The sequence below is a fragment of the Anser anser genome (assembly GCF_964211835.1).
Source record: "Anser anser genome assembly, chromosome: 1".
NCBI classification, from domain to species: domain Eukaryota; kingdom Metazoa; phylum Chordata; class Aves; order Anseriformes; family Anatidae; genus Anser; species Anser anser.
In genome coordinates, this window is record NC_139720.1 from 189,065,779 (window position 1) to 189,091,430 (window position 25,652).

Here is a 25,652-nt window from a genome sequence, read left to right on the forward strand (position 1 = left end):
ACACTGACATTAAACATCAGGGCTATATATACTTCCTTTACAAAAAAAGCATTTCCTTATGCATATGCTTTTAAATGGGAATAGACAGAAATTTGAACATGCTGTTACTTGTTTCCAGAATAACAGATTCTAGCAGCAAGTTTCTGAGAAGTTCTGACACTGTGCTGCTTTATCACAAGCTTTTACATTTCAGCAGAGGGGAAATTCTGCCACACATGGCTGCTCTTCTTGAAGCAAGAAACTGTGCTAAGGCTGGACTGGGTATAAAATGTTCACAGTGAGGATTTTGTCACAGCCCATGTTCACAGGCAAAATTCTGGCACCTGCTAAACCAGTAACTGACTGAATAGCCTGAAGTCAAGCCCATACAGTTATCAAAGCTGCAAGAACTGCTGCAAATGACCCTTCAATAGGATAATCCAGCAACTGCAAGAGCATATCTAGCAGAGGAGTCAAAGGATACGAGAGCCAGAACAAACTGTCCACAACCGTCCTCTAATCTGCCACAGATCCACGACAAACTAAATTTTACTGGTGATCTCCTTGTGTTTCTGCCACCTTCTTGTGCTGTCACTATAATCAGGTGTGCAGTGGCAGCGAGAGGAGCTATGCTGGAGGCTCACGCTAGTGATGATGTAAAAACATCTTATGCAAATGCAAAGCTTATGCAAAGGTAGGAAATTAATTACAAATAACTGTGTTAAAACAACTATATCAACCAAAACCATGTTGAAGGTTCTCTGTGCAAAATTCGGTTTCTTACTACTGTGCATACATATTGCAGGGCATTTCATTATCCTTTCATATATTATGCTCTTTCCAAAGCACACCTATCTAATTGGGGCACAATAAATTCATTGTGAAGGTGACAAAAACACATCATGAGCCATCTTCTGTCACTAATTCTGATATTTTCTGTCTTTTCAGTATCTGTTTTTTCTGTGTTTTAGTATAGACCCTTAGAAAATATATACAAACTGACAATTACTGACATATTTATCTGGCATACCTAAACTGATAAAAAAGATAAAAGTAGATTAAAGTTAAGGAAAAAAAATATGAAGAAACATGCAGAGACAAACTATCTGTTATGAAACAAGTAGAGAATACAGGTCATAGAAATGGCTTGAGAGCAGGGCAGATTTTTTAAACAAAAATACTTGCTAAAACACTCTAACAGAGAACGATATTGAAACCATGATTCACTATGTAAGATGGCAGGCATTGATATAACATTATAGTATCTGTCAAAAATTTAAACACTACAACAAAAGTTAATGCGGTATTATCTTGTAAATTTATGCTACAGCCCAATAAAGCTGAACTTGCACACATACAAAATTTTCCAGATCACTCAGAGGTACTTCAAAGACTTTTCAGCCTTCCATTTTACGTCATTTGGCATCAACATAAAAATATCTGTATCGTCTGATTAGTTTTGTGTTATTCCAAAAATGCCCACATTTATGATAATAGTTGGTTTTCAATCTATTACTTTCTGTAAATATTATTTAATACATCTTGATGAATGAAGTCAATATTAATGGATGTTCTAAGACTGATAGATCAGTTTTGAAATACAGATGTACCTGACATTTCTACTGTCTTTGACAAATGTTTTGGTAAATGCCAGCAATGAATTCTAAAAAAATATTTTACATTTTTTTCTAAGTTTTATCAGTAGTCTCTGGAAGATTTCAATATCATAAATCTTCTTTTATATAATTTATATAAGATAAAAAACCCTGAAAACACGGATTCAAAGTATACCAGGAACTGAAGTTTATTCAAATTACCTGCAACTCAACTAAAAAGAAATCTAACTATATACTACATACACACATACTCTGAAGTACAGAAATGTTTGCTCACACAACTTTTTCTATACTGCTAAGCCCTGAACCTCTGGAAGGTGGATTGGTCCACTGAAGTGATACTACTTACTATCAGGAAGAACTGGCTAATAATGTAATACTAATACACTTACTAATGAATGCTATTAGTATTCAAAGTTATCTTACAAAAATACAAGGGTTTCAGTGAGAGAAAAAATACATATATCTGTGCTGGAGAATCTGACAGCCTTTAAGCTTTGCATTTACTCCTTCATCATTTGTCAGTATGTACCATATGTAGTAAACGACTGTATAGTTTCAAAGCAAATTACTTTACACAATTTTCCTCTCTAAGACGCTTTATCCAGAAAGAGCAGGTGTCCTTGCAGTCATGGACACAAACTTGCATACTAAATTTTACTTGCTGCGCATGAAATAAAAAGGTGTGATCAAAACTGATTTTTAAAAAAGATTTTAACATTCATTATTTAGTATACACTTGATTTTCTTTCTCCTTTGTAAGTAATTTCTATGAAAACACAATCTACTTAGGACAATTTGTTCAGCGTAGGTTTAACAGATGTTCCTCTGTCATGTATTAATAAACAAAAGTCAGGAGCTAGAACCACATATACTTTTTTTTTTTTTTTTTAACATACGCTCATTTAAAAATGGTCTTACTAGGATAATGCCACTTAGGATCAGTCTAAGCAACAGAACTTCCCACAAAACAAGCAGAACTTTGCCCAAGATCTACCCTTAGCCCAGAAAAATGCATACATTTTGGAGAAAAAGACGTCACAAACCTTTCATCAGTCTCCTTCACAATCCTGTTCTCTTCTGCATCAGGAAAACTATCTTGGCCAGCTACAACAGTGTTACTGCTCGACGTGGTTCCTATATGTGAGATGTCAATAAGCACACTTGGTACACACATCAAAGAGTATTTGCAAAGCAATAAAAGCCTATAACTTTAATTTTTTTAGTAGCCCCAGCCAAAGTGATCATCTTGCTAATACAACAGTTGCATAAATGAATGAACACTGACACCTCTGCAAAGCAGGACCTGATTGCCTGGATGAATAATTCACAGTTTGCATGCTTTGAGGGGCAGATCAACATAGTGATGCTCTTCCACTCCTTGAACTAAATTCATTCTCAGGCGACCTAATCTATTGTTTTTCAAGAATTTGGCAAAATGTTGACAAAGTTGAATTTGGGGTGAGTGACTTTTATGTAGCTTTGTCCACAGCAGCTTGGAAAAAGCCTCAGGCCGTTGAAAATGAAATTGCCACACAATTGAATCTCTCAGTTTTCAGCAGACTGTTGCTTTGGTGTATCTGCTGTGATGACAGCATTGGCAGTGACTTCTTGTTCTGAAAAACTAGTGATAGAAGAACCACATCATACAAGCTCTGAACCAAACCAAACACTGGCAACATCCTATTCAAATAGTTGAGAGAATTAAACCTCTGTTTACAAAACATATGCAACATTAGGAATCAAAAAGACCTGTAATTTAGATGAGCAACAAGGCTCTGAAACTTGCCCTTTATATCTGAATGGGTGCGAAAGTAACTAGATTGTTTTTTTCAAAGACAAGGAGACTGGAAAGAGCAGGAGAACACAGCTGACATGTATACTTGGATCATACCAGAAGCTGCAGCTGAGGCTTTGTTACTGGCAGCAAAACGGTAAAACGGAGGATTATCACAGTGCTGGACTATTGGGTTCACTGGGTCGGTTTGCTGCAGTTCAAAAAGAAGCTCCTCCATTGTTTGAATCGTATTATTGCGACAGAGATAAATGGCAACCTTTTTTATCTAGAGAAGAAAATTTCAGTTATTAAACTCTGTCCAAAGTGAATTTACAAAGAAATCAATACATGATACACTGCAATACTGAGTGCTAGTATTACTGCTTGACAGACACATAACTGCACGAGTGTATCCATCTAGATCATAGAGAAGTACAACTGCTTGCTTTGATTTCAAGATCACTTCCCCAACTGAGCAAATCTGTGTTCTAAATACCCAAAAGTTTTTTGATTACCATCCACAAATTATCCGTTTAGATACATAACTGTATAGCACACATATACAAAACCAACTAATTTTGTATATTTAAGAATATCAGCTTTAACTCTGAATCATACTCATGGATTTATAGTTTAAGCATACATGATTAACACTGAACATAAATCTTACTATCTTGCATGGAGCAAAGTTCTCATCTAGAAAGCTAGATCCACCCAAAATTTCATGCCTGTATTTCCAGATATGGTTGATATGAAAAATAGGTAGCTGTAGCCACAAAGAATAGGTCAGATTCTCAGTAGCTACTTATATACGTAATCAAAGTGATAGTACATGGTAAAAAAGCTAAGTAACTGTGCGTGTAGACTTCTGGCATCCTTATTTGAAAGATCTGAGAGAGTATAATTTACAGATATTCTGGAAAAAAAAGCAACACCTTTTTTGTTATTTAACGAGACCTTACCCAAACCTTATTGTATGCACAGCAGCAATGAGGACTTCTTAGATATTGACATAAAACTAGACTGAATTATTGAAGAAAAAATGGACAGCTATTAAAAGCAAAGACTATCTCTGGCTCAGAAACATTTTGTTTCATAAATTGCTGGAGCTGAGAAACCGTATGGGGAAGCACCCTTCTGTGCTTGTCTTCTTGTTTTTAAGGATGTCCCTAAACAGATACTTACAGTGTAATACACTGGACTGAACTGCCTTTTGGCCCCACCAACTATGGTTGTTCTTATAAATACTTCCATTAAAATAACTTCTTGAGTGCTTCTCTTTCCCTTTTTTTTCTCTTCCCTTTTTTTTTTCTTTTTTTAAGTAGAGAAAATGGACACATTCTTTTTTAAACTACTGTTCTATAATCTCCTAGGGACTTTCCAAAAACAATTCCACTTCCTTTTGGAGGCTTATTTCTAGTTGGGCTCATGGTGCCACTTCCAACTGCTTTCACCCCAGAAGGGGTCACATTCCCTACAGTAAGAGTTTCTGCTGAAGGGGTTTCTGAACTGTAAATATTTTAAGGAGTCCTTCAGTACACATGTGAAAGAAAGAACTGCTGAGCAACTTACACTGGAGCACTGGGAAAAAAAGTGCTTAACGAAAATGCAGGTATAAAAGATGAAAAAAGGAATTTAGCTGCTTGAAAAAAAGAGTGAAGGCATGCTTTTGGCTTGGGCCCACGTAAGCAGAACAGATGGCTGAAGGCATGAAGCAGCTGGTGATTGCCTTGGGCACAGAGGGATCCATGAAGAGCTGAGTAAACTGGCAATCGTGCAACTGCATGGTCTTTTGAGCCCAGGTGAGCTGGAACAGTGCTGATAAACTGTTTGAATTATCTTTATTTGCTAAAGTGTATATGTTATCTACGTGCTAATTGGAGATACATGTTTATGGTATCAGCAGTCTTGTATAGTTAACAGAGTCAAGTATGATTTCTTATCTGTAAACTCCAGGGCATTATCAAAACACTGAGCAGATGCATGTGATAAGCCCGGTGTATTTTCCTATTCCAGACAAAGATACAATTAAAGGGCGACTCGCAAGCGCAGTCAGGCTGTAAGTTCCTGCAGAAGACTTTTTTCAGATTTTGCAAAATCTGAGAATCAGCCTTTTAAATCAACATCATAAAACGAAGACTAACAGTGTGGAAGAAAACGCAGGAACCTTGTCAGCTGCCATCACCAATGAAGACCTGATGGTCTTGTTAACAGCAACCAGAAGCCTGGTAGGAATGGCAGAAAAATCCCACAGGCAAGACAGTAGGTGCTGGGCAGGAGGACTATCCTGTCCTGGAGGATGACAGGCCTGTGAGGGCCTAAGCTTTGATATAAAGGGGTTTGGAGAGACTTTGAAGAAGGAAAAGTGCTATGAATAGCAAGGAGAGTTGGGGTTGACTGCTCACAGCTGGGATATGGCAACAGTTTTGGAAGAAGGATGTGTTGAAAGCTCACAGTTGATGGAAAGATCTTCATTACCGTCAAGATATTTAGGATCTAACCCTTTATCTTCTTCTAATATAAGCCTTGAGCTTGTTCTTACAGCAATTCCACTTTAAAATCTTTCCTCTTGCTTAGCTAAGCACCACTGCCTTTGCATATACATGCGCTGAATGATAAAATGGAACAGTAAACCCTGCAAATAAATGGAAACCAACAGGATGTCTATGATGCAAGAACAACATCTTGAATTTTTTTATGGTCTTCCATATTTCCTTTGTTCTATTATTCTTAGCAGGCAGCATAAACACTTGAAGAAAAGTGTAATTTCAGTAACTGTATACAAAGCATATTTATAAGGCTTTTTAGATAAGTTTAATCACATCAATATTAATTTCTAATTTCTTTCATGGAAATCAACAGAAGGAGACTAACTAATAAAACAGCATATCGTAATTGAGCTGGAAAATTTACTAAATTTAGATTCCCTTACTCACAGCAACTGAGCAGTAAGGCACATGGGAATGGGACTATCTTGCTTTTCTCAGGCAACCCTGATTTTATTTTAACTTGAATAATAACAATATCCTGCACAGTTTGACTTGCACATTGCAGGAACAGTTATGTAACTCATGACAGCCATTCAAAGGCAAAAACTGATGTAGTAAAGAGCTTATAAAGGTTAGGTATGCTGTTCCTCTGGAGATGTCCCACAGGAAGCCTTACTCTCCTAAAGGAGAAGATAGCACTTTCTTAAAATTGCATGTTTTTCTGAAGGAACACCTAAATCTTTACAACAGACAAATATTAATAACATTTTAGTGTGCTATGTCGAATTTATCATATAACTTCAATTGTTTAAATGATTTCCAAAATTTAACTAGTAGAGGTGTAAACTAATTTCCTACTGAGAAAAATTATAAGCTTTTAGCATTTTTACTTCTCTATATTTTTCATGTAGGGTATTTAACCTCTGGACATCTATCCTGTCTTGTAATATAATTTTAAATATATATGTAAAATTGCATATTTTTATGCAACTATGAGACCAACAAAAAACCTTTTTTTTTTTTTTGCATTGATTTTGGCAACTTATGGTCAGTTCCTGTTACTGGTCTCTTGCATAGACAAGCAAAGATGGTCTTTGCTTGCAAGGAAAATTTCTTGCTTGAAATGAGGTGTGCTGTACTGGCAGACTGAGGCTCTCACTACTCATTCCCTTTCTTGAATTATCAGTTTCTTGGCTCATTTATTCCCCTGATTTAATTTGTACAGTGTGGTTGGGAATACACAGGTACGTCTTAGTCCTGAAACAGAGAAGCGTTTTCTACAGGTGACAGCTGTTTTCTTCATTAAAACCCATGCAACCAATAGTAAATAAAGCGCAAACACTTACATAAGGTAAAAGGATGGTATCGCTGCTAACACCACACAAGCTAATGAGAAACTGCAGTGTTATCCTAAGGTTGTTACTCCATTTTTCATTGTTGGCCAACGCATTCCAGACGTTTTCCATCTCTGGTCCAGGAATTTCATCTCCATACTGCAAAGGATCATAGGCACACATTTCTTGAAGTGTATACAGAATATAAATATGCAAACTTCCAAACTGAAGGCGTATCCTTTTAGAGCATTTTCTCATGCAAAACCAACAGTAAAATGCTGCACCAAGTACCAGAAAAATATTTTTAATAGCCATCTGACAGACTTTGGAACATAAATTGTATGCAAAAGTATTTAGGTTCAGATCCACAAAAGGACTTAAATTGCAAATGTTTTGCAGGAATCTAAGTTCAAAAGGTGATCCAGCCATTTACTGGGTTTCATCTTTACAGTTGTTTAAGCAACTGAAGTTCTGTTTCTGCATATCTGCACCTAACTGTTTCAGTCTTCATGGTACTGAGCAATTTGGTACCTCTGTCCTACATAAGTCCTAGCAGAATGAAGAACTAGACAGCTTGTGACTTCCACGTGGGAAAGCAGCAGCTTTTGCTCTCTTTTGCAGGATGTGGTTATGGGAACACCTCCCTTTGTCCAGTCAGTTAAGTGTTAGTGTGCTCATCCAGGATTTGGGAGTCAGAATTGAAACTCTCGTTTGCTGTTTAAAATCACTGGCTCCCACTTCGAGAAGATTGTGTTAACTACTGCACAGCCTGACATTCTGCTGGGAGAATAGTGGCAATATCCAATTCATGCTATTCTACGGAAAATGATTTAATACATATTAGCTAAAGCTACACGGTCAAGTAGCTTTGTCCCTCTGCCCACTTCCAGGTGCCAGCAGCTCATTCAGCCTCGAAGTTGCGTCCACCAATACAGTTTGAAGAGAGCACACTTGTTCACTCTGGAACATAAACTATGTGTGGTTTTCAAAGCAACTTGCTCCAAGTTGCTGATGGGCAGTAAAGGTGAGACTGTACCATATCTGTTTTCAACCCGTAAGATTCCTCTAACAACATCCTAGAGACTCTGTACTAGCAGATCATTCATGCCCCTGGATGTGCAGCAAGTACCAAAAACCTGGATATGAAGCAAATACAAATAAAATTCTGGTGTGCTGAAGTACAGCCCCCACACTACTTCAGCCATGCTTATATGACTAAATGCATACAGAATAATAATTCTGTTTTAGCTACAGGGCCTCAGCATGAGGCAAAGAAGAGATCCAGAGCCAATTTCAAAGTAGCATGGATCACCTTTTTCTCTCATCTGGAGAGGATTAACCCTGAGCAGAATAGTAAACATGAACCACTGTGTCCCACGTGACATAGGTACCACAGATTACTTCCTGGAGCTTATGTATTTTGCATTTTAGACATACCCACTGGATCTGGCAAAAGCAGTGACAGAGCATGGCGTGCTAGTGTAACAGCCTGCAACTCAGCAAGGAGAGGGAAAAGCTGGATACCAGTATCCTCTCCAGCAATTGTTTATGCATTTTAAATGAAAAAGTAATTGGAAAATGGAATCCCTGGTCTTTTACCAGGACCTAGGATGTAAAATACTTTCCCTTTTACAAGAAAATGCTTAAGCTAACACTTTAGAAATTTAGTCATTTTGTTGTTTCTCTGTCTCTCTGTCTTAGAGTATATTTAAGCATTTCTTAGAAAATACACTTTCATCACGACAAGTGCCAGGTGCTCATTCTCATCCCAGAATAAACTTTCATCTGCTGCCTCAGACATTATCCTGGTAGGTAATGCATGAGTGAACTAACTTAGTTCCCCTCCAAGTTTTGTTCATGCTTTGAAAGAGAATAGTCTTAGCACTGTCCCTAAAGAAAATGTGAACCTGCCAAAAGAAGTTTGTGTCTGATTAGTACAGACTGTTCCAGTGCAAAATTTCTGGCATCAGAAACCTAAGTATGGTCTGCTTACAAAACTTAAGTTTGAATATTTCAAGTGTTTTTTTGTTTGTTTGTTTTTTTTACCTTGGCTGTCATATACATGAGATTATTAAGAACCAGTGAGGTTGCTTCAGGAGAGCCCCAGCCATTGCCTTTTAGTCCACTTGTGACTGCAATTTCCCCATCCTTGTCCTTGAGTTCATCTTCTGGAGTGGTAGGGCTTGAACCGGGGAGGAGCAGTCTGTTGTCTACAAGTTCAATATTATGAAGCCATGGTAGCAGATAGGTAAGCATAATCTGTCTTCCATTTGGATGTGTTGTCGGAAATCGCTGGCTTACCTCTAAGACAGTAAAAGTTAAAAAGGACAACATGTTAGTTTTTGAAGGAAACTAACTAAATACACTGTTCAAATCAGATTTCTGATGTGTTAAACTACCTTATGGTTTTCACCTTGCAAACAAGAAACATACAAAAGCATGTTCTTCATGAACAGAAACTTTAATTTAATGTTCAATAGTGGCAAGAAATTGGTCAGGTCTTCTGTCTAAAATAACTAACATTGTTTGGGCTTAGAAACAGAAAATCACCCACTGTTACCATGCCATATTATGTATTAAGTGAAATAAGTATCAGTAGAGAGGCGAAAAGATAATTCAGGTACTGGCTGCTGTTCTAGAATATCAAGAGCTTTTGGAGAATTATAGAAAACATGCACAAGTGTTCTGCAGAATTACAAGCATTTCATCAGCCTCAATATGTGTCTAAACTATAGTTTAAATCTTAAGACACTGATTACACTAAGTTTACCAAAACATACTGGAGGTATAAGCAGTCTTATTTCCTGTGGGGAGGCCTATAAAATTCATAGGTGGCTGCCACTCTAAGAATGCTGTACAAATACAGTGCCATACAAACTTTATAGAACTGGCACTGTAAGGGAGAGGGATTTAGGAAATCTGCAATAAGAAACACAGAGGCAGACTTGCTGCCAAGATGAACCACAGCAGCTCTCTTTACTAGAATTCTACTGTAAAATCAGTACAGTTAACATTTCCTTTTCTTCCTCACTGCCTGTTTTTTAAAAATCCTCAAGACATAAACTATGCTCTCTCCTTATGATTCTAGGTATATAGAAAGGGGCTGTGATGTGCACTGTTTATCTGAATTCTATTAAATGACATAGCCGCTGCAGCAACATAAACAGATAACAGTACTAATGACCAACATTTGCTTTTGTAAGATAGACAAGCCACCAGAATTTCCTTACTCCTGTTAATTTATAACTCATGGCATCTTGTGCACTAAGAGGCAGATGATGTGTTATTCATTTACCCTTCCTCCAGCCACTGCAGACTGAGTAAAAACAACACAAAGCGATTTTAAGATCCAGTAAGAATTACCACGATTACAGACATTGCATTCTGGTATTTAAAAACTAGAGCAACACACTAGATGGATTAAAACAGACAGACAGGTCTCAAAATGTAGTTGTTCCCAGGAATGGTCTCAGAGTGGTCATATTCTAAATGGTGTTCCTGCAGGCCCGATTCTTCTTCTTTTTTTTTTTTTCAGTAAACTGACAAAATGTATTGCTGATAAAATTAAAATGATACTAATGACACGTAGATGTGGCAAATAACTGAAGGTGGAGATCACTCTTTCAGAATGATTTGAAATTTTGATAAATGGTAACTGGACACATACAAACAATCTTCCCAAAGTTAAAGTCATATGTATAGAAAATGAAGAATTCTGTCCTCACAGCTGTCATCTATATAGATATATCTATGAGAAGAATCACTATGCTTAACAGAAGAACCCATTACAGTAGAATCTTCCAATGTCATTTTAACCTATTTGAAGCCCTTGTAATCTCAAAGTTACCCTAAGATGACACAAACGGCACAGAACCCCCAGCTGAGGTGTTTAAATAGCTATCCTGTACTTTATATGAGTACTGCTAGGAAATATATATTGCATTGCTAAATCTGATTTCACTTGAACCAGAATAAAATCAGGTCAACCTACATCAATAAACAGAATTGCTGTTCACAGCTGGAAATATCTTAGTAGTCTACAGTTCTTACAAAACTGTAAAGCAGATAAGCCAAATAGCTACATGTACCTGAAAAAAGTGGAAGGGTAAGTTCAGGATACATCCTTGCTAGTTCATATGAAAGAAGGGCAAGTGAGACACTGTAAAGAGGTGGCAGTGGACCGTGTGTACCATACAAGATACTGCCTGGTCTTTGTTCAGCTACCTTTTTCGAATAAACAAAAAGCTTTGATTCAAGAATCTATGAAAGAGACAAAAACAAACGATATAATAAGACAATAAGATTCAATAATCCAAAAAACATCAGAATTTTAAGTTTAGATACCAGAGAATGATCTATATGCTCCAAATTTGAAAGACACCATATCTTTTCCCATTAATTTTTATGTAACTGTTCCCATAAATAGATAGGCAAGACAAAAGTAATTGTTTATTTTCAAAACAAAACTAAAATAACTAAAATGCCAATAAACAGTACTTTATAAGAAGTTCACACAACCCCTCTCGACCTCTCACCCTGACCCCCGTGAAGATAGGAGGGTACATGCATTTAGTTATTTGAAAATAAAAAAAAAAGTAGCTGATACATGCCTGCATAAGTTGCATGGAAATTTCATAAATCTCTCTGTTGGTGTCAGATGCCTTGAACAGCACCAAGTTTAAGAGCGTCACTATATCAAAAGGATAGTTCCTAGAAGAATAAACAGAATATTTTTGTGAATGTTGATGAGGAATGCAGATTATATTTACTCTGATTTAGTGTGTAATATGGTCTAAAGAGAATATCATCTTTCTTTTCTCTGTTCTACTACCAGAATATGGGAAAGGGAGCTCTTATGAATACATGCTGCTTGATCAAAGGGCCATCTGGTGAACTAGAAGAAAGAAGGGATTATTTATAATTACCTTAGACTAACGCTTAGGAATGCACTGAGTTACCCACAGTGAGAAATGCAATACCTGTGCCTATAACTGTCAATGCACTTTAATTTATAACATAAACTGTTTATAGAACAGGCCAACACCCATGAGAGAAGACGGGTAGCGCAAAAATTTCCAGGGATAAAGTACCTGTTAAAGCAAGCTGCAATTAGAACAGTCTTCTGGAAAAAAGACACTATCTCCAACATGTACATTCACATTAGAATTTCTATCAAAATTGTTTTCAAAGAGTAGACACAAAGACTGCTTCAGAAAGACTACTATTTATAGAGTCAACATTTATTGCACGGGAATATGTATTGAAATATTAACTTGAGAATACTGCTTGAAAAGAAATTCCTGTATAACATCATTTGGATTTTCAATAAATGATTTTCTGCTTTTCCACGATGAACTGTAAATGCATCTGATTGAATTGTGAACCTTTAATTTCTCAACTTAGATGTGTGTTACTGTGCTCCTGGATGACTGCAGAATGTCTAACACATTTTAGTGTTAAAAAATATGGCCAATACATGCATGGCTTGGACATTCTTGGTAATTTCAAATAACAGCTGCAATGCATACTGCTCTGCAGCTGTCTCTTTATCCTTCCACTAAGTTTAAAAAACAATAATGAAAAAGAACTCAGGTGTTCCTCTTGAAAATACAAATTCCACCAAATAGCTAGCTAAAATGTATATATTAAACAATCTAAAATAGAATTTAAAAACTGAATTAGAAAGCTTTCAATTAAAATGTAAAGTCAGGCATACATGGATTGAAAATTGAAAAAACTTTACCTACAGAAAAAAATAGTAAAATGGCTAGCTAAAAATATACTAGAAGAATTTTGGTTTGGTGGAGACCTCCTTCAGATGAAAAAAAAATATGAAGAGATCTAATCAATATTTACAAATTTGTGGAACTACTTTGGGAGTATTAAATCCTCTCTTAGGCATCTCAGTAAGTAATAGCTTTTTCAAGAAACCAAACGTTCAGCAGTTTCTCTGCAGTTAAACGGATACATTCCTTTTTCTTAAGAGACATAAATTAATGTCATGTTACATAAAATAAAAGGTACAGAGTTGATAATTATGCCTTGTCTTAAAATAGTAAGGTGGAGATATTGCAGTTGTGCCTTCAGGTAAAACTTTTCAGGTAAAACTTAGGTATCTTTTATTGTTTACCTCAGGTGCTCATGGTACATTTTAAAATTGTTGTCCTATGCTTCTATGGAGTTTGAAACCACGTAAAATACGTGCAGATACCTCTCGAAAAAGTAACAAAAAAACTACAGAATATACATTTATAGTTGTTCCATTATACCAATCTACATCTACGTGAGTGGTGCAATTCCACAACATACTATGTATAGAAGTAATGATAGAAGTAACGTATGGGAGGACCATAAACTGAAAGGCACTGATTGTTTATTCTTTGCAGAAAGACAGACATCAACAGTGAGATAAATTACTGCTCATTTTACAAGTACTTTAGACAGAGGTATCTCTATATGCATTCATAGATGATAGACAAAAACTGTGATAAGGTTTCATATATTAAAAAAATATCAACTTGTTAGATATCATACTTTCTCTTCAAAGAAAATCATGCAAATCACTCTCATTTTTTCTGTAGGCATGGGAATGATTAACTTTTAGGACATAGTGGCATTGGTAACAGAATCTAAAGAAAACAAGGCTAAAGAATTGATATATTTATGTATTTGTTAAACATAAAAAAATAAAAGAACTGAATTTGCAAACATAAAATTCCATTCATATTTTTGAAATCTCAGTATAACACAATCTATAGTCTAGTTGTTCCTGTGAGAACAAAATGTTTTACAGATAAAATAAATTCTAAAATACTTGACTTGTTTTGATTTGCTATATCCCACATATTTCTCTGTTGAACTATGCTGACCATACATCTTGCCAAATTATTTTTGACAAGACTAAATTGTTCAGATTAATTGTAATTAGATGCAAACTAACTTATTTTTTTAGGCTACTATTAAGGTTCTTTATAATTTTTTGGGAAGGTCTTGAAAAAATACCACAAAAGATTTTTATGAAAGCCTGACACAAAAGCAGAATTTTCTATTTGTCTTCATGTAGATTGTTTGCTTTGCATTAGCAGCAGTGAAATCAGATCACAGAAAAGTAACAGGTATCCAAATCAAAGCAAGTTAGAAAAAGAACAAAGTTTTTTATTTAAAAAAAAAAACTAGTAGCATTTAGAGCATTTTCTTTTTATAAAGCAAATGAAAAATCTTTTGAAACCAGGTTTATGCTGCAAAATAAAATGCTGTGTTTGTTTTGTATCTTCCTGAAGAAAATAGCATAAAAATGCAACAGGTTTCAAATATGCATATAATAGCAACATCTACAGGCACACAACTTTGTTTTCAGAATGATGGACATAAAGCAATACAGTCCCCAAGAGTTGTCTGAGATGATATAATGTAAAGATGTGGCTAACAATTCTTTATAACATGAGCTGAACCTTCTATTTTCTTTACATTTTGAAGTGTATAGACAGCTGATGTGGCTGTAGGCCCATCTGATCACTGGCATTGTGGAAGTGATCCTTTCTATCACTTGATAATCTGCTTTCACTGTTAGGACTATTAAGTGGGCACATCTGAAAAGATGGTGTGTCATGCTATGCCAACACTCATACTTAGTCCCTTTTTCCTATGAGCAGCAAATTTTGCAGACGACTATTTCAGTGTATGTTCAAGAAGAGCATGCCAGTTGGCCATGCATGAGTTTATGCATTTGGGCAGGAATACTCTAGCCCAGTTTCCTCATTCTTCAAAATACAGTTTGTCATTTTGCCCATTTTTCCCATACATGTTTCTCCCTTATCTCTTCACTTAAACTATTGTTTTCCTTCTTCATCCTTCACACCAGGCAAACCAGAAGAACAACCAATATGAAATAGGTTTAGCAGTAAAAACATTACTTTTCAATTTGGAGATCAGTTAAATCTGCTTATATCAGCAAAGAGTGGAACTATACAGCATATGCCCAGATATAACCGTTTGAGAAAACGCAGACCTGATTTTATAGATCTGCTATGATGTATTACATACATCTAAGTACAAATGAATTAATACCTGCTTCCACACACAGTTGCAATTGCTTTGAAACATCCAGAGGCAAGCTGGTAGGATCCAGTATAACATCGATCTATAGCCCAGTTGAAAAGATTGATTTGATCAGGATTCAATTCCAGCAATAGGACTACTACTTCACATCCAAGCTGATGAACCTGAGAATATAAACGCATGTCAAAACATGATTGGTGAAAAAAAAAAGTTTGTTCTTTACAATTCTTAGAGCAACATAGGCAAAGCAAGGGGAAAATGCAGCATTCAAGGTAAGTAAAAAGAAATCAGAAAATTTATCATAAATTTATTTTAGGAATAGCACAGTTGAAATGTGGCTCAGTTTTCAATATTCATTAACAAAAAAAAGTGTATGTACAATGACTATATAAATGAAATACATTTTCAAAGGAGGTTTCCAAACTGAAGCATGGAAAATAGCAGAGTCTATGGAATAGCTAATACACATCCGATAGGTGTTCTTAGACAACTTCCACATGTATTGGTTAACTGATTTGTTAAACGTTTATTTCCTTCTTTAAGCGTGTTCCATGAAGTGACACACTTCCAAGTTTATCTTTCCTTTGACTAACATAGAAGCAAGGCAGGCAAATAAAAATAGTATCTTTTACAAACCTGTGGGTATGAAGATTTGTCTGCTTAATCCAACTGTATCAAATGATCTAACAAATCTATACAATCATAGTTCTTATAGTCACAAACTCTTTACTCAGCCAGTACAGAGATTAAAATTATTCACCAGTGTTGCATTTTGGTGAGAACTTACACGTAAATCTTGACAAGCCAGAATGTTATCAAGCCATTTGTACAGATATCCGTCAGGGGAAAGACCAACATTGTCAAATACTGGTCCACAGCAGAGCACTGCTGACATGGCCTGAAAGAACAAGGAACTTTGATTACACAGAAAAATAACACGAACGAACCTTTCAGAAAGATTTAAGCCCAGATCCAGGCTAACAAGATTGTAAATTGTTTTTGGTTTTGATGGAAGTATGATGAAAATGGTCACAGTTGATCTTGCTAGAATTTGGTAATTATGTTGCTGTAGATGTTACTGGATTTCAAGATAATGCTGAGTTTAAGCATTTTGAAAGGAATATGACAGACCAGTTTCCCCATTCTTCAAAATATATTTTGTCATTTTACCCATTCCTCATAAATCAAGCTACAAAACAATCAATACACACCAAGTGATGCAACTTATATAAATACATGGGCTATTAATTTCCCATCTTACTTAAGTAGGGGAGTTGCAACTGTTTTTGCTGCAAAAGTATTTTAGTATTACTGAGCATGTCTCCAGGCAAGCGTGGGAGACAGTCCTGAGACGTACATGTGATACTGAACTGATACTGTATTTAATTTCAGACCCTAATATCTTCTCACTGAATCTAACAATCTGTTAATGAACACTTAAATAACATTTTAAAATGCATTTTGGTTTTCAAAATAATTAGCTTTGAAAAGTGTCTGCAAAGAAAACAACGCATAACTGCAGGGGTCAATACTGTTATATTCTATGATATCACTACATACACATACTAATATACAAGTTTGCATCAAGCATGACAAATCAAATTACTGTGAAATAAAATTTAATAAACCCCACAATTCCTTGTATTTTGATTGGAAAATTGCTACTATGGATTTTGACAGTGAAATTTTAGTACCTTTAATGCACAATACTGGTATCTTGTGATCTGATGATTTCTGTCACTGTAACGATCCAGGGGTGTGAACATAATACTGAAAGGTCCTGCCCACTGGCTGAATAAGATGAATAGATGATGCCTCAAGCTCTGCTGAGGGAAAAGAAATCTCCTGTGGTGAACTAAGTGAATAGAAATAGAAATAGTTGTGATTTGTTAATGTTAAAAAAAAATTCATGTAGCAGAGATGATAACGAGAATTTCAAATTTCTATGAACAGGGATTTTTTCTCTAATGTTCAGTATATACTTACTCCAAAATACCCAAGTTCCTTCTTAAAATATAACAGTGATTAAGATGCATCCTATTTCTAAGAACCTTCAATTCTGAATTTATGTGTATTTACATAGACACGTATATCTGACTTTAGAAACAGCAATAAACTAATTATAAAATCAGGCTTTTTGATGCCTCTTGCATCCTTTTAGTGGCAACTATTTGCTTGTTTTTGCCAACCGTTTAAATGTAAGCCCAAACAATATATATGTCTTATTCTAATATAGCAATACGTGGGGACAAGAAATAAACTTGGTGTCAGTTTATTTATGACAAAGATGTGGTATGCTTCCTGAACAGCTAAATTATTTAAGCAAATGAAAAATATCTATGCCTTTTTAACCATTTAGGGTTAATTAGGTTTAATTTAGGGTTAATTAGGGTTTTAACCATTTAAGGGAAAAAAAAAAGATAAATGTTTTAGACAATAGCTTTAGTTCCCCTAAGCAAAACATGATGGAAGAGGTGGAATTATGTGTATTAAAGAGAATGGTAAACTGCTACCAGTTAATTATTTTTCACCTAGAAACTTTGCTGGAAGCCAACAAAGTCTATTTAGACAATACTAAAGCAAATCAATATGAGCAATGACTAAAGATGATAGATGTTGACAAAATAAACATTTGTTTGCTAGCAGTTAAATGTTATGGCTCCAGTAGCTATTGATGTATTTTAAAACTGTCATATTAGCAGAAAATACATCTCTTCATATAATTACATACTGAATTATTGGAATTCATCAGTTACTGTTGCATTCTCTCAAAACATACAGCACCACTGTTTCATTGTGTAAAATTCATAAAACATGCAGTCCTTTGTTTCGTTATGTGCCTTGTAGAATGTGAGAATAAATGCAGAGAGGAAGGCCTTTGCAAGTATTAATGGCAAAGTAACTACTAGAGAAATTCTGCATTTGTAATGAGCATCATCCACAAAATGAATAAAGGAAAGAAACTCAGTATTTCATTTGTTAACAGCAGCTAAGAACTTGACATCACCCAGTTCAAGACAATTTTTTTTAACTTAACAGCAGGAATGCCATTTTTTCCTTATCTTGTCCAACTAATGTATATTTTTATGAATATTATCTCTGGAGACATGTTCACAACTTTGACAAAATTTGCATACTTGGAATGTACATTATTTGTTCATTATTTATCACCTTACTGTACTCTTTTAAATTCCTTCATTCCTTTGTATTGGTTGTGACAAATGCTGTTATTTCTTGTCATATATGATCTGGAGATAGTAGACATAAATAGACTGAGTAAGCTCTAGACCTTATCTTCCAGCAATTACATGGGGGTCTTTAAAGTAGGCTTTTTCTTGTATTTTTTGCTAACGGAATTACATTACATTTCTGAAGTGATCTTGCAATATATTAAAAGCATGAAATCCATTAGAAATTTATGATATGCAACTGTAGTTAGATAACGGGATACAGTCTCCACACCTTGGGCAGGTTTTCCTTTACATTTAATACTGTACATTTTCTGCACCTATCTATATTTTGCAAGGCCTGTCTGAGTTTATAAAGAGTCTGGCAATAAAGTCAAATGGAGACAGATAAGGTCTTATGTCATGGAAACCTGGAGCCACAGAAGGTCACAGATAATTTCTTATCTGGGCTTTTAAAAAGAAGGTTCTTATATACGACTACTACAAGCCTCAACAGGATTTTTGATCTGTCTCTCAATAGACCTTAGAACTCTTTTGTCTACATTTCCCTTTATATTTGCAATATGACAATTCACAAAAACTAACAAGCAGAAAAGAAGAAAAAATAAATGACTTTTCCAATAAATACATTAAATGCAATTGCATAATACATTGAGACAATTCAGCACCGTACCTGGAACACACTGAATCAAGTTGGCAATCATTGCACTGAAATGTGCTCTCATGTCCTTAAGGATTTCGACTTCTTTATCATTTTCAGCCTCCAGAAGCATGCGAGTCAGATCAACATACTCTAGGAACAAGGCTCCAAGGGCTAATGTATCTCTTTCTAAGGCTCCATTTGTACTAGCATAAAGCAAAGTTGTACATTAAAATAAAAACAGTGTAGTTATACTATAGCTTCCTGAAGAAATACACAAAAAATCCTCCATATCTGTTGCACAATTCTTCAAATAACAGTGACATAGTATTGTAAACACTGAAAATTATTTCACGTAAAGAGCAGTATTTATGATAAATGATAGTCCTACCTGTCACTTATGACACCAGCATCAGCAAGGAGTTCAAAAATTCGCAGTAACTGTAGTCTTAGTAGGTCTCGGCGTTCTCGACGTTTCTTGTTCTTGTAATTTAAAAAAATAGAACCATTTTTATATGCATAGGTGCATAAATTAAAAACTAGTAACCCTAAAAATGTCTGTACAGTGGATATTTAAAAATTCTGGTTCAAGCATTTTTTCATGACGGAACTTGATTGCTTTTGAGTATTTCATAATAACAGTGTACTTATATATCAACACAGAAATAAATATGACCAAATTTTTCTCTTTCCAACTGTCCTTGGACAAACTGTTAACAGCTACCTTAGTCCTCACTGAAAACATGGAAATGAAATAATGAAATATTGGATAAAAAATATCCAATAAATAATACGCAAGGTTTCTGTGCTATCTTCAGGTAGTAGGGATATTCATGTTAGCTTTACACCATCTACTCTGGGCACTAGAAGCATTGTGAAATGCAGAACAGATATCCAGACCCTAAGAAAATATTTTAGTGGTTAACCACTCTTGAACTTGGTAATGCTGAAGTTACATTATCACCCATAATCGAGTTAGCTCCTTGCAGACACCACTCTAGTACACAGCTCTTGGATGCTTTGACTGCAATAGCTATACACACAGTTAGCATACTCTTCCAGTAGAACAGGACTGCACTGTTGTTAACTGGTTCATTGTATTTCATTATCTTCTAGAAACTGTCTTTTCTGTCATCTATCTTGCCTTGAAAGATGTGAATGCAACAAGGACTGCTCTTTGCTGAAGGGCTAAAATGACTTGTTTCTTTGTATCTTGCATCGCCACTAAGCAAAAATATGAGAGGTCAAGAAGCTGCTATTGCACTCAAAAAAATTTGCTGCCAGGACAAGAAAAGCACAATATTTTCCTCTTCAGAATGTAAGAATTACAGTAATGAATCAGATCAAAGGTTTATCTCATCTTGTGCTATGGCCCAGTCAATGGCCAGTAGTAGATGCTTGGGAAAGGAAAAGCGACACTTTCCCTGGTATTCTGTCCCAGACTGCAGCAATTTAGCCAAATTTTTAATCAAATCATTATGCCATTTGATTTGTCCTACTTAGAGCCCTGGTTTGCTCCCTTTATACCTCAAAGGTTCCAGGAAGCACATGCAGAGAAAAAAAAAAACATTTTTTTTGTAATGTAGTATTGAACAAGCACAGCACTTTCTCGCACTAGCATCAGAGCTGATGCTGTAACACTGCACCACAGCAAGCTCTGTGCCAGTCTCTCCATGGGGGATCTTGTGTAATGTCCATATTGTTTTTCCCCTGCAGTTCTTGGCTGTCCTGATAATTCTCTTTCTAGTCATGGCATATGTCAGTTCAGGGAAGTTATTTCTGGTGTGTTGGATACCTGCCTGCCCGCATGGAGGCCTGCCGTGTTCTCTGTAGCTACCTGACCCGTACAATCACTCCTGGGTGGCACTGCTTGCAGGATGGTGGCCCAATTCTTCATAGCAGGAGCAGAATGCAAATTAATATTGTAGTTCCTTCTTCTCACATATCTCTACTGACATTTCCATGTGCTAAATTTGCTCTCAGAGCACACTGTAAGCATCTGTGTTCTCATGCTTCCTTTCCTGAGGGTGGACTGGATATGTATGCTTTCAGAAAAGGCCACACAAGTCCAAGTTGTCTTCAAGGGTGCAAAAGGCACGAAAAGCAAGTGGCTGCTCTAACACGTACATTAATCCACTTCTGCCCAGTATCAAAACAGGCCACCTTCAAATCAATGACTTCATAGGGATGGAAGGCACACAAAGGAATTGAGGTGCAAAGCAGCACAGAGAGGGAACAGTAGAAGATGTTTGCTAGACACAGAATTATCAAGAATTGTCTATGTAAAAACATGAATGGAGCTCCCGCAGAGTTACTTTTTTGTTTGTTTATTGCTATATTGGTTATAGCTGAGAACCTCTGCCTGTCTGTTGATTTGAGTTCTTCCTCTTCACCATTCTCTGCATGACTTCGGCACGGAAGACTATGACTGGGCAGACAGTGACAACACACCAGGTCACCATTAGGGTACCTTATTGAAACTGCTGTGGAAGACAGTGCAGTGAATACACAATTCGAATCTGCTGGAGAACCAGATAAACTAGCTTAGGCAGAGGACGGTAATAACGCAGAGCTTTCTGAATGCAGCCACGCAGACTTCTCAGCAGAACTGCATGGACACAATGGCTGTGTCTACGCTGGTAAACAGAGACAGGGACTGCTCATGGCCCCAGAGTTGAGCAGCACAGATGGCCTCATATTCACACTGCTCCAGAAGACCCCAAGAAGGCTGGCTATCCCCATGTTGCCCAGCAGGACGCATGCAATGCTGCGCTGGCCCGAGGCATCGTTTTCTTATCACAGACTGCCTGCTGTAACATGAGGGCTGTGCTGTAGCCAGAGCAGTGCTTTTGTAACCTGGCTCTGAGGTAGGGAATGAGAAGCACTGCAGAGCAAAAGCAGCTGGGGTAGTTTGGAAGACTGTGTATAGTGGCTTGGTGCCTTGTGGGGCTTGTGCCTGGGAGTGAGCAACCTCCAGAGCTGTGACAATTGAACAGAACAGCAACTCAGGTCCGGTACTCCAGCTCTACTCATGGCTTTCTCCTGTAGCTGCATACACATCCTACGACTAAACTGCTTAGTGAGGAACCAGAGGTTTTTAAGAATAGTTTGAACAACATCTGTCAGGTATTACACAAGACTAGTTCATGCTCTCTTGGATGGATTGGATGATCTGCTGGAATCCCTTCTAGCACTGCTTTCTATTGTAACAAAGGAAATACTATAACAAAGGTGAAAATGCTGATGAATTGCTGCAGTTAACCTGCTGTGTTCACAATGAACAAATACAGACAACTAGAATTGAAATAGATGACTGCCTCTGAAGCAAATAAAAAGCACATCTGACCACCACTGTGAGCTGCGCTTGTAGCCCATTTGTGTTATAATTTTTTTTTCGGATACTGAAAGTGGATTTCTCTATGAGGAGGTTACATATTTGACTGGAAATTTTTCCTCAGAATGGATTTCTATATTGTACATTTTGTATCACTGAAAAAAAAATAAATTAAACTAAGTTTTAATGCAATTATTTAGATTATGATCTTATAAACAGCTATTAAAATGCTTGTGGCACACAGATATTTACTTGTTACTTAGTACAAAAGAGGATCTTTGTTTTCCAAGGAGAAAAAAAACACTACTTGAAAATTCATTCTGCAGTTTAAAGAAACTAGTACATTTAATTTCCTCAACTAACCTCTGGTCTTCTTTCAAGGGCTTCTTTCATTAGTGGGTGAAGTTCTTCTACTAATTCCCTAAATTAAAAAAAAAAAAAGTCATTAATGAATCTAGTTTCCTCTAACAAGCATCAGTATTAAATTCATTCCGTAAAAAAAAATGTCTGAAGTGTAAACAAAAAATCAAGTATATTTAAATTACAATAAAAGTAATGTATTTGAATTAGAACAAATAATTGAGAATATGATAAATGGGGAAGTACCTGAAAACAAGAGAATTTGTTCTTCCAAATCCTAATACAAGTGATTCTGTTATTTCTATGCTTTCAAGTCTCATCAAAGGCACTAGCTGCTTTAGTAAGACTCCAACAGATGGAGTTCCAATAGCCTAAAATATATTAAGAAATCATTGACATTTCATTGTCAGCATTATCGATACTGAGTAAAAACATTTTTTTCTTTACAAAATAGCATTGTCCAAGAATCAATACGTAGTTTAAAAACATGCTGAAACGATTTTACTATTATGGATATTAATACACCAGCCTAACTGCATGCCTGCTACATCACAATCATCTCAATAAGGCCTAGCAAATATGTAGATCTGAGGAATCCCCTTACTTTCATTCAGATTATTGTAATTTACTGAGTTTATTATTTCACTACTGCTCCTCTCAGGCTGCTGCTAGTTGAAACTATATTTCATAAAATTTTCCTTCATGTCCAGCAGGCCTACAATGTATATTCAGAAATCTGCCTTATTGCTTAATAATGTTATAAATCTACAAACTGTAGTACTCTACAACTAAAGAAAGGGGTTGCCATGCTAAAGTTAACTTCAAACACATCACATACAGAATGTCTATACTTTGAATATACATCACCCAGAATGCAAAAAAGTAGGATTTTGAAAATGCCATAGCTTTTGCCAAATATTTATTGACACTTCATGTTAAACATGTTATAATTGTTAATTACATGCCTTAAGCAGTTTGCGTATAACAAAATATTCCCCCAACTGAAATACTTTCATCAGGATGTACTTTCATCACCGCTGTTTCACGTACCAATATAGTTTAAAACTTTTCTAAATAAATACAAAATAATTTGCCTGAAGCAGGGTACATCACCTTATTATCATAGTTCACTGTTCCATCAGGAGTGGTAGCCATGATCTCTGGTGTTGAAGCACGCAAGTGTCCCGGGCTCATAATACTGGGCTTTGCTACTCCAAAACACAGAATAAGATAGTTTCTCCACAAAGTGACATAGTTGTCTCCACTGCTTGCTGTACTTGTTTTCTTTGCATTAACAGGAATACTAGAATTTAAAAATTAAATTAAATTATAAATCAATTTAATAAAAAGATTATTATTACTATTTTAAATAATATAAAATGATTAATATAATTAATTTAAATTATTAAAATTAGTTCCCAGTTTTAATTCCTCAGTATCTTGGAGGAATCAAATTCCTTTATCAAAAAGGAATGAAATATGCTATTTAGCCAGCAGTTGCTATTGAACAGGACAAGAGTTGGATAGCAACTCTGCAGGTCTTACAGACTGAGACTGAAACTGCAGACTATTACAGCTTGTATTAAACTCATACAAATCCATAAAAATGAAACTCCATGCAGATTTCCACTTACTTTGGATCCACAAGAGGCATTATCAGCTGTAGCCTAGTGAAAGCATAGGGCCAAGCATAGCTGAGAGCTGTAGGACAATGTTTTGGTAAATTCTCCTGTCTAAGAAAACTGAAGAGGCAGAGAACCCATGGGTCTTTAACAGACTGTGCAAATATCCAGACATGGGAAGGACTTTTTACATCGTAATGGCTGTTTACTAGGACTGCATTCCACTCCACCAGCCACTGCAAGTCCACACTGTGTGTTAAGGGTATTGTTGTCTGTGGAGAGAAAAAAAATAAAAAATCACAGTGACATTAATTTATTCCATGCTATGTTCCTCTTCAGTGCTTGTCTTTATTTTCCAGCTCCATGGCCATCTTCTGTTGGATTTTTTAGACCAATACTTTTATGCTTCTTGTCACATTGCCCTTTTACTCAGGAGGAGCTTTTTACAAATGCTGATAAGAGCTACCTCATTATTTCCCCTCTGGTTCCTCCTTAAAGCTCCTATCTACTGTGACGGGCACAAAAACTTGCCCTTAAGCTCTATGATAACTGTCTCGTATGCTGACCAATATAATCTCATTGTTACTTTCTATTATCCTTGCAGCCTACACCCACCCACTGTCTCTTGTATAAGGCTGCAGTCTGTAATAGGTATAGACTGTCCTTATGTTCATCATCGGAACAGACAGACAGAGCCTTAGCCCATGATTAAGACTCCTACGTGCTATGACAGTATGATAAATACCAATGCTATTAATTAATATTCTTGCAGGGCATTTGAATATGTGTGTAGGGAATTAAGAGGCTGAAACAGGAGCTTAAACAGTTTTAATCCACTTTAAATCCTGCTTCCTTCAGTGGCAAATAGGGTTCTCATCATATCAACAGACCATTTCTGTAGTGTAAGTTAGTATTTTCTCAGGAAAACAACTTTGTGGAATGAAAACTTAAACACATGTATTTTGGCATCTTACTATTCAGTTATCAGACCTCAGACAGGATATAACAGTTGCATCCTCCATCCACTGTTACAAAAATAATCACTAAATTACCATTCCCTGCTGTACTTGTCAGAAACAAGGTACACTGGCAACACATGTGCTTTGCTGTATTATTATTGCATAGAACTAAAGCACAAGATCCAAACCCACACCCAACAGAAACTGCAACACCCCTAAACAGATTCTGTTGTTTCAACTGAATTTCCTAATTCCTGGCTTACACAGTCAGAATAGCTCTTGCTTGATCAGCATCT

General features: G+C 36.1%; 1 protein-coding gene across 9 annotated transcripts in view; it reads right to left on the reverse strand.

The window, feature by feature from the left end:
- FRY (FRY microtubule binding protein) overlaps positions 1 to 25,652 on the reverse strand; it is a 238,220-nt gene that overhangs the window by 56,573 nt on the left and 155,995 nt on the right. For all 9 annotated transcript variants that reach the window (XM_083810257.1, XM_083810250.1, XM_083810253.1 and 6 more), the window contains 15 exons: positions 24,410 to 24,669; positions 23,889 to 24,078; positions 23,022 to 23,146; positions 22,779 to 22,836; positions 19,473 to 19,564; positions 19,115 to 19,287; positions 16,948 to 17,108; positions 16,041 to 16,151; positions 15,263 to 15,417; positions 11,806 to 11,905; positions 11,284 to 11,455; positions 9,242 to 9,498; positions 7,208 to 7,354; positions 3,490 to 3,658; positions 2,642 to 2,732 (listed from right to left, as the gene is read on the reverse strand). In XM_083810257.1, the coding sequence (XP_083666383.1) occupies positions 2,642 to 2,732; positions 3,490 to 3,658; positions 7,208 to 7,354; positions 9,242 to 9,498; positions 11,284 to 11,455; positions 11,806 to 11,905; positions 15,263 to 15,417; positions 16,041 to 16,151; positions 16,948 to 17,108; positions 19,115 to 19,287; positions 19,473 to 19,564; positions 22,779 to 22,836; positions 23,022 to 23,146; positions 23,889 to 24,078; positions 24,410 to 24,669 (2,261 nt within the window). The remainder of the gene's footprint in view (positions 1 to 2,641; positions 2,733 to 3,489; positions 3,659 to 7,207; positions 7,355 to 9,241; positions 9,499 to 11,283; positions 11,456 to 11,805; positions 11,906 to 15,262; positions 15,418 to 16,040; positions 16,152 to 16,947; positions 17,109 to 19,114; positions 19,288 to 19,472; positions 19,565 to 22,778; positions 22,837 to 23,021; positions 23,147 to 23,888; positions 24,079 to 24,409; positions 24,670 to 25,652) is intronic.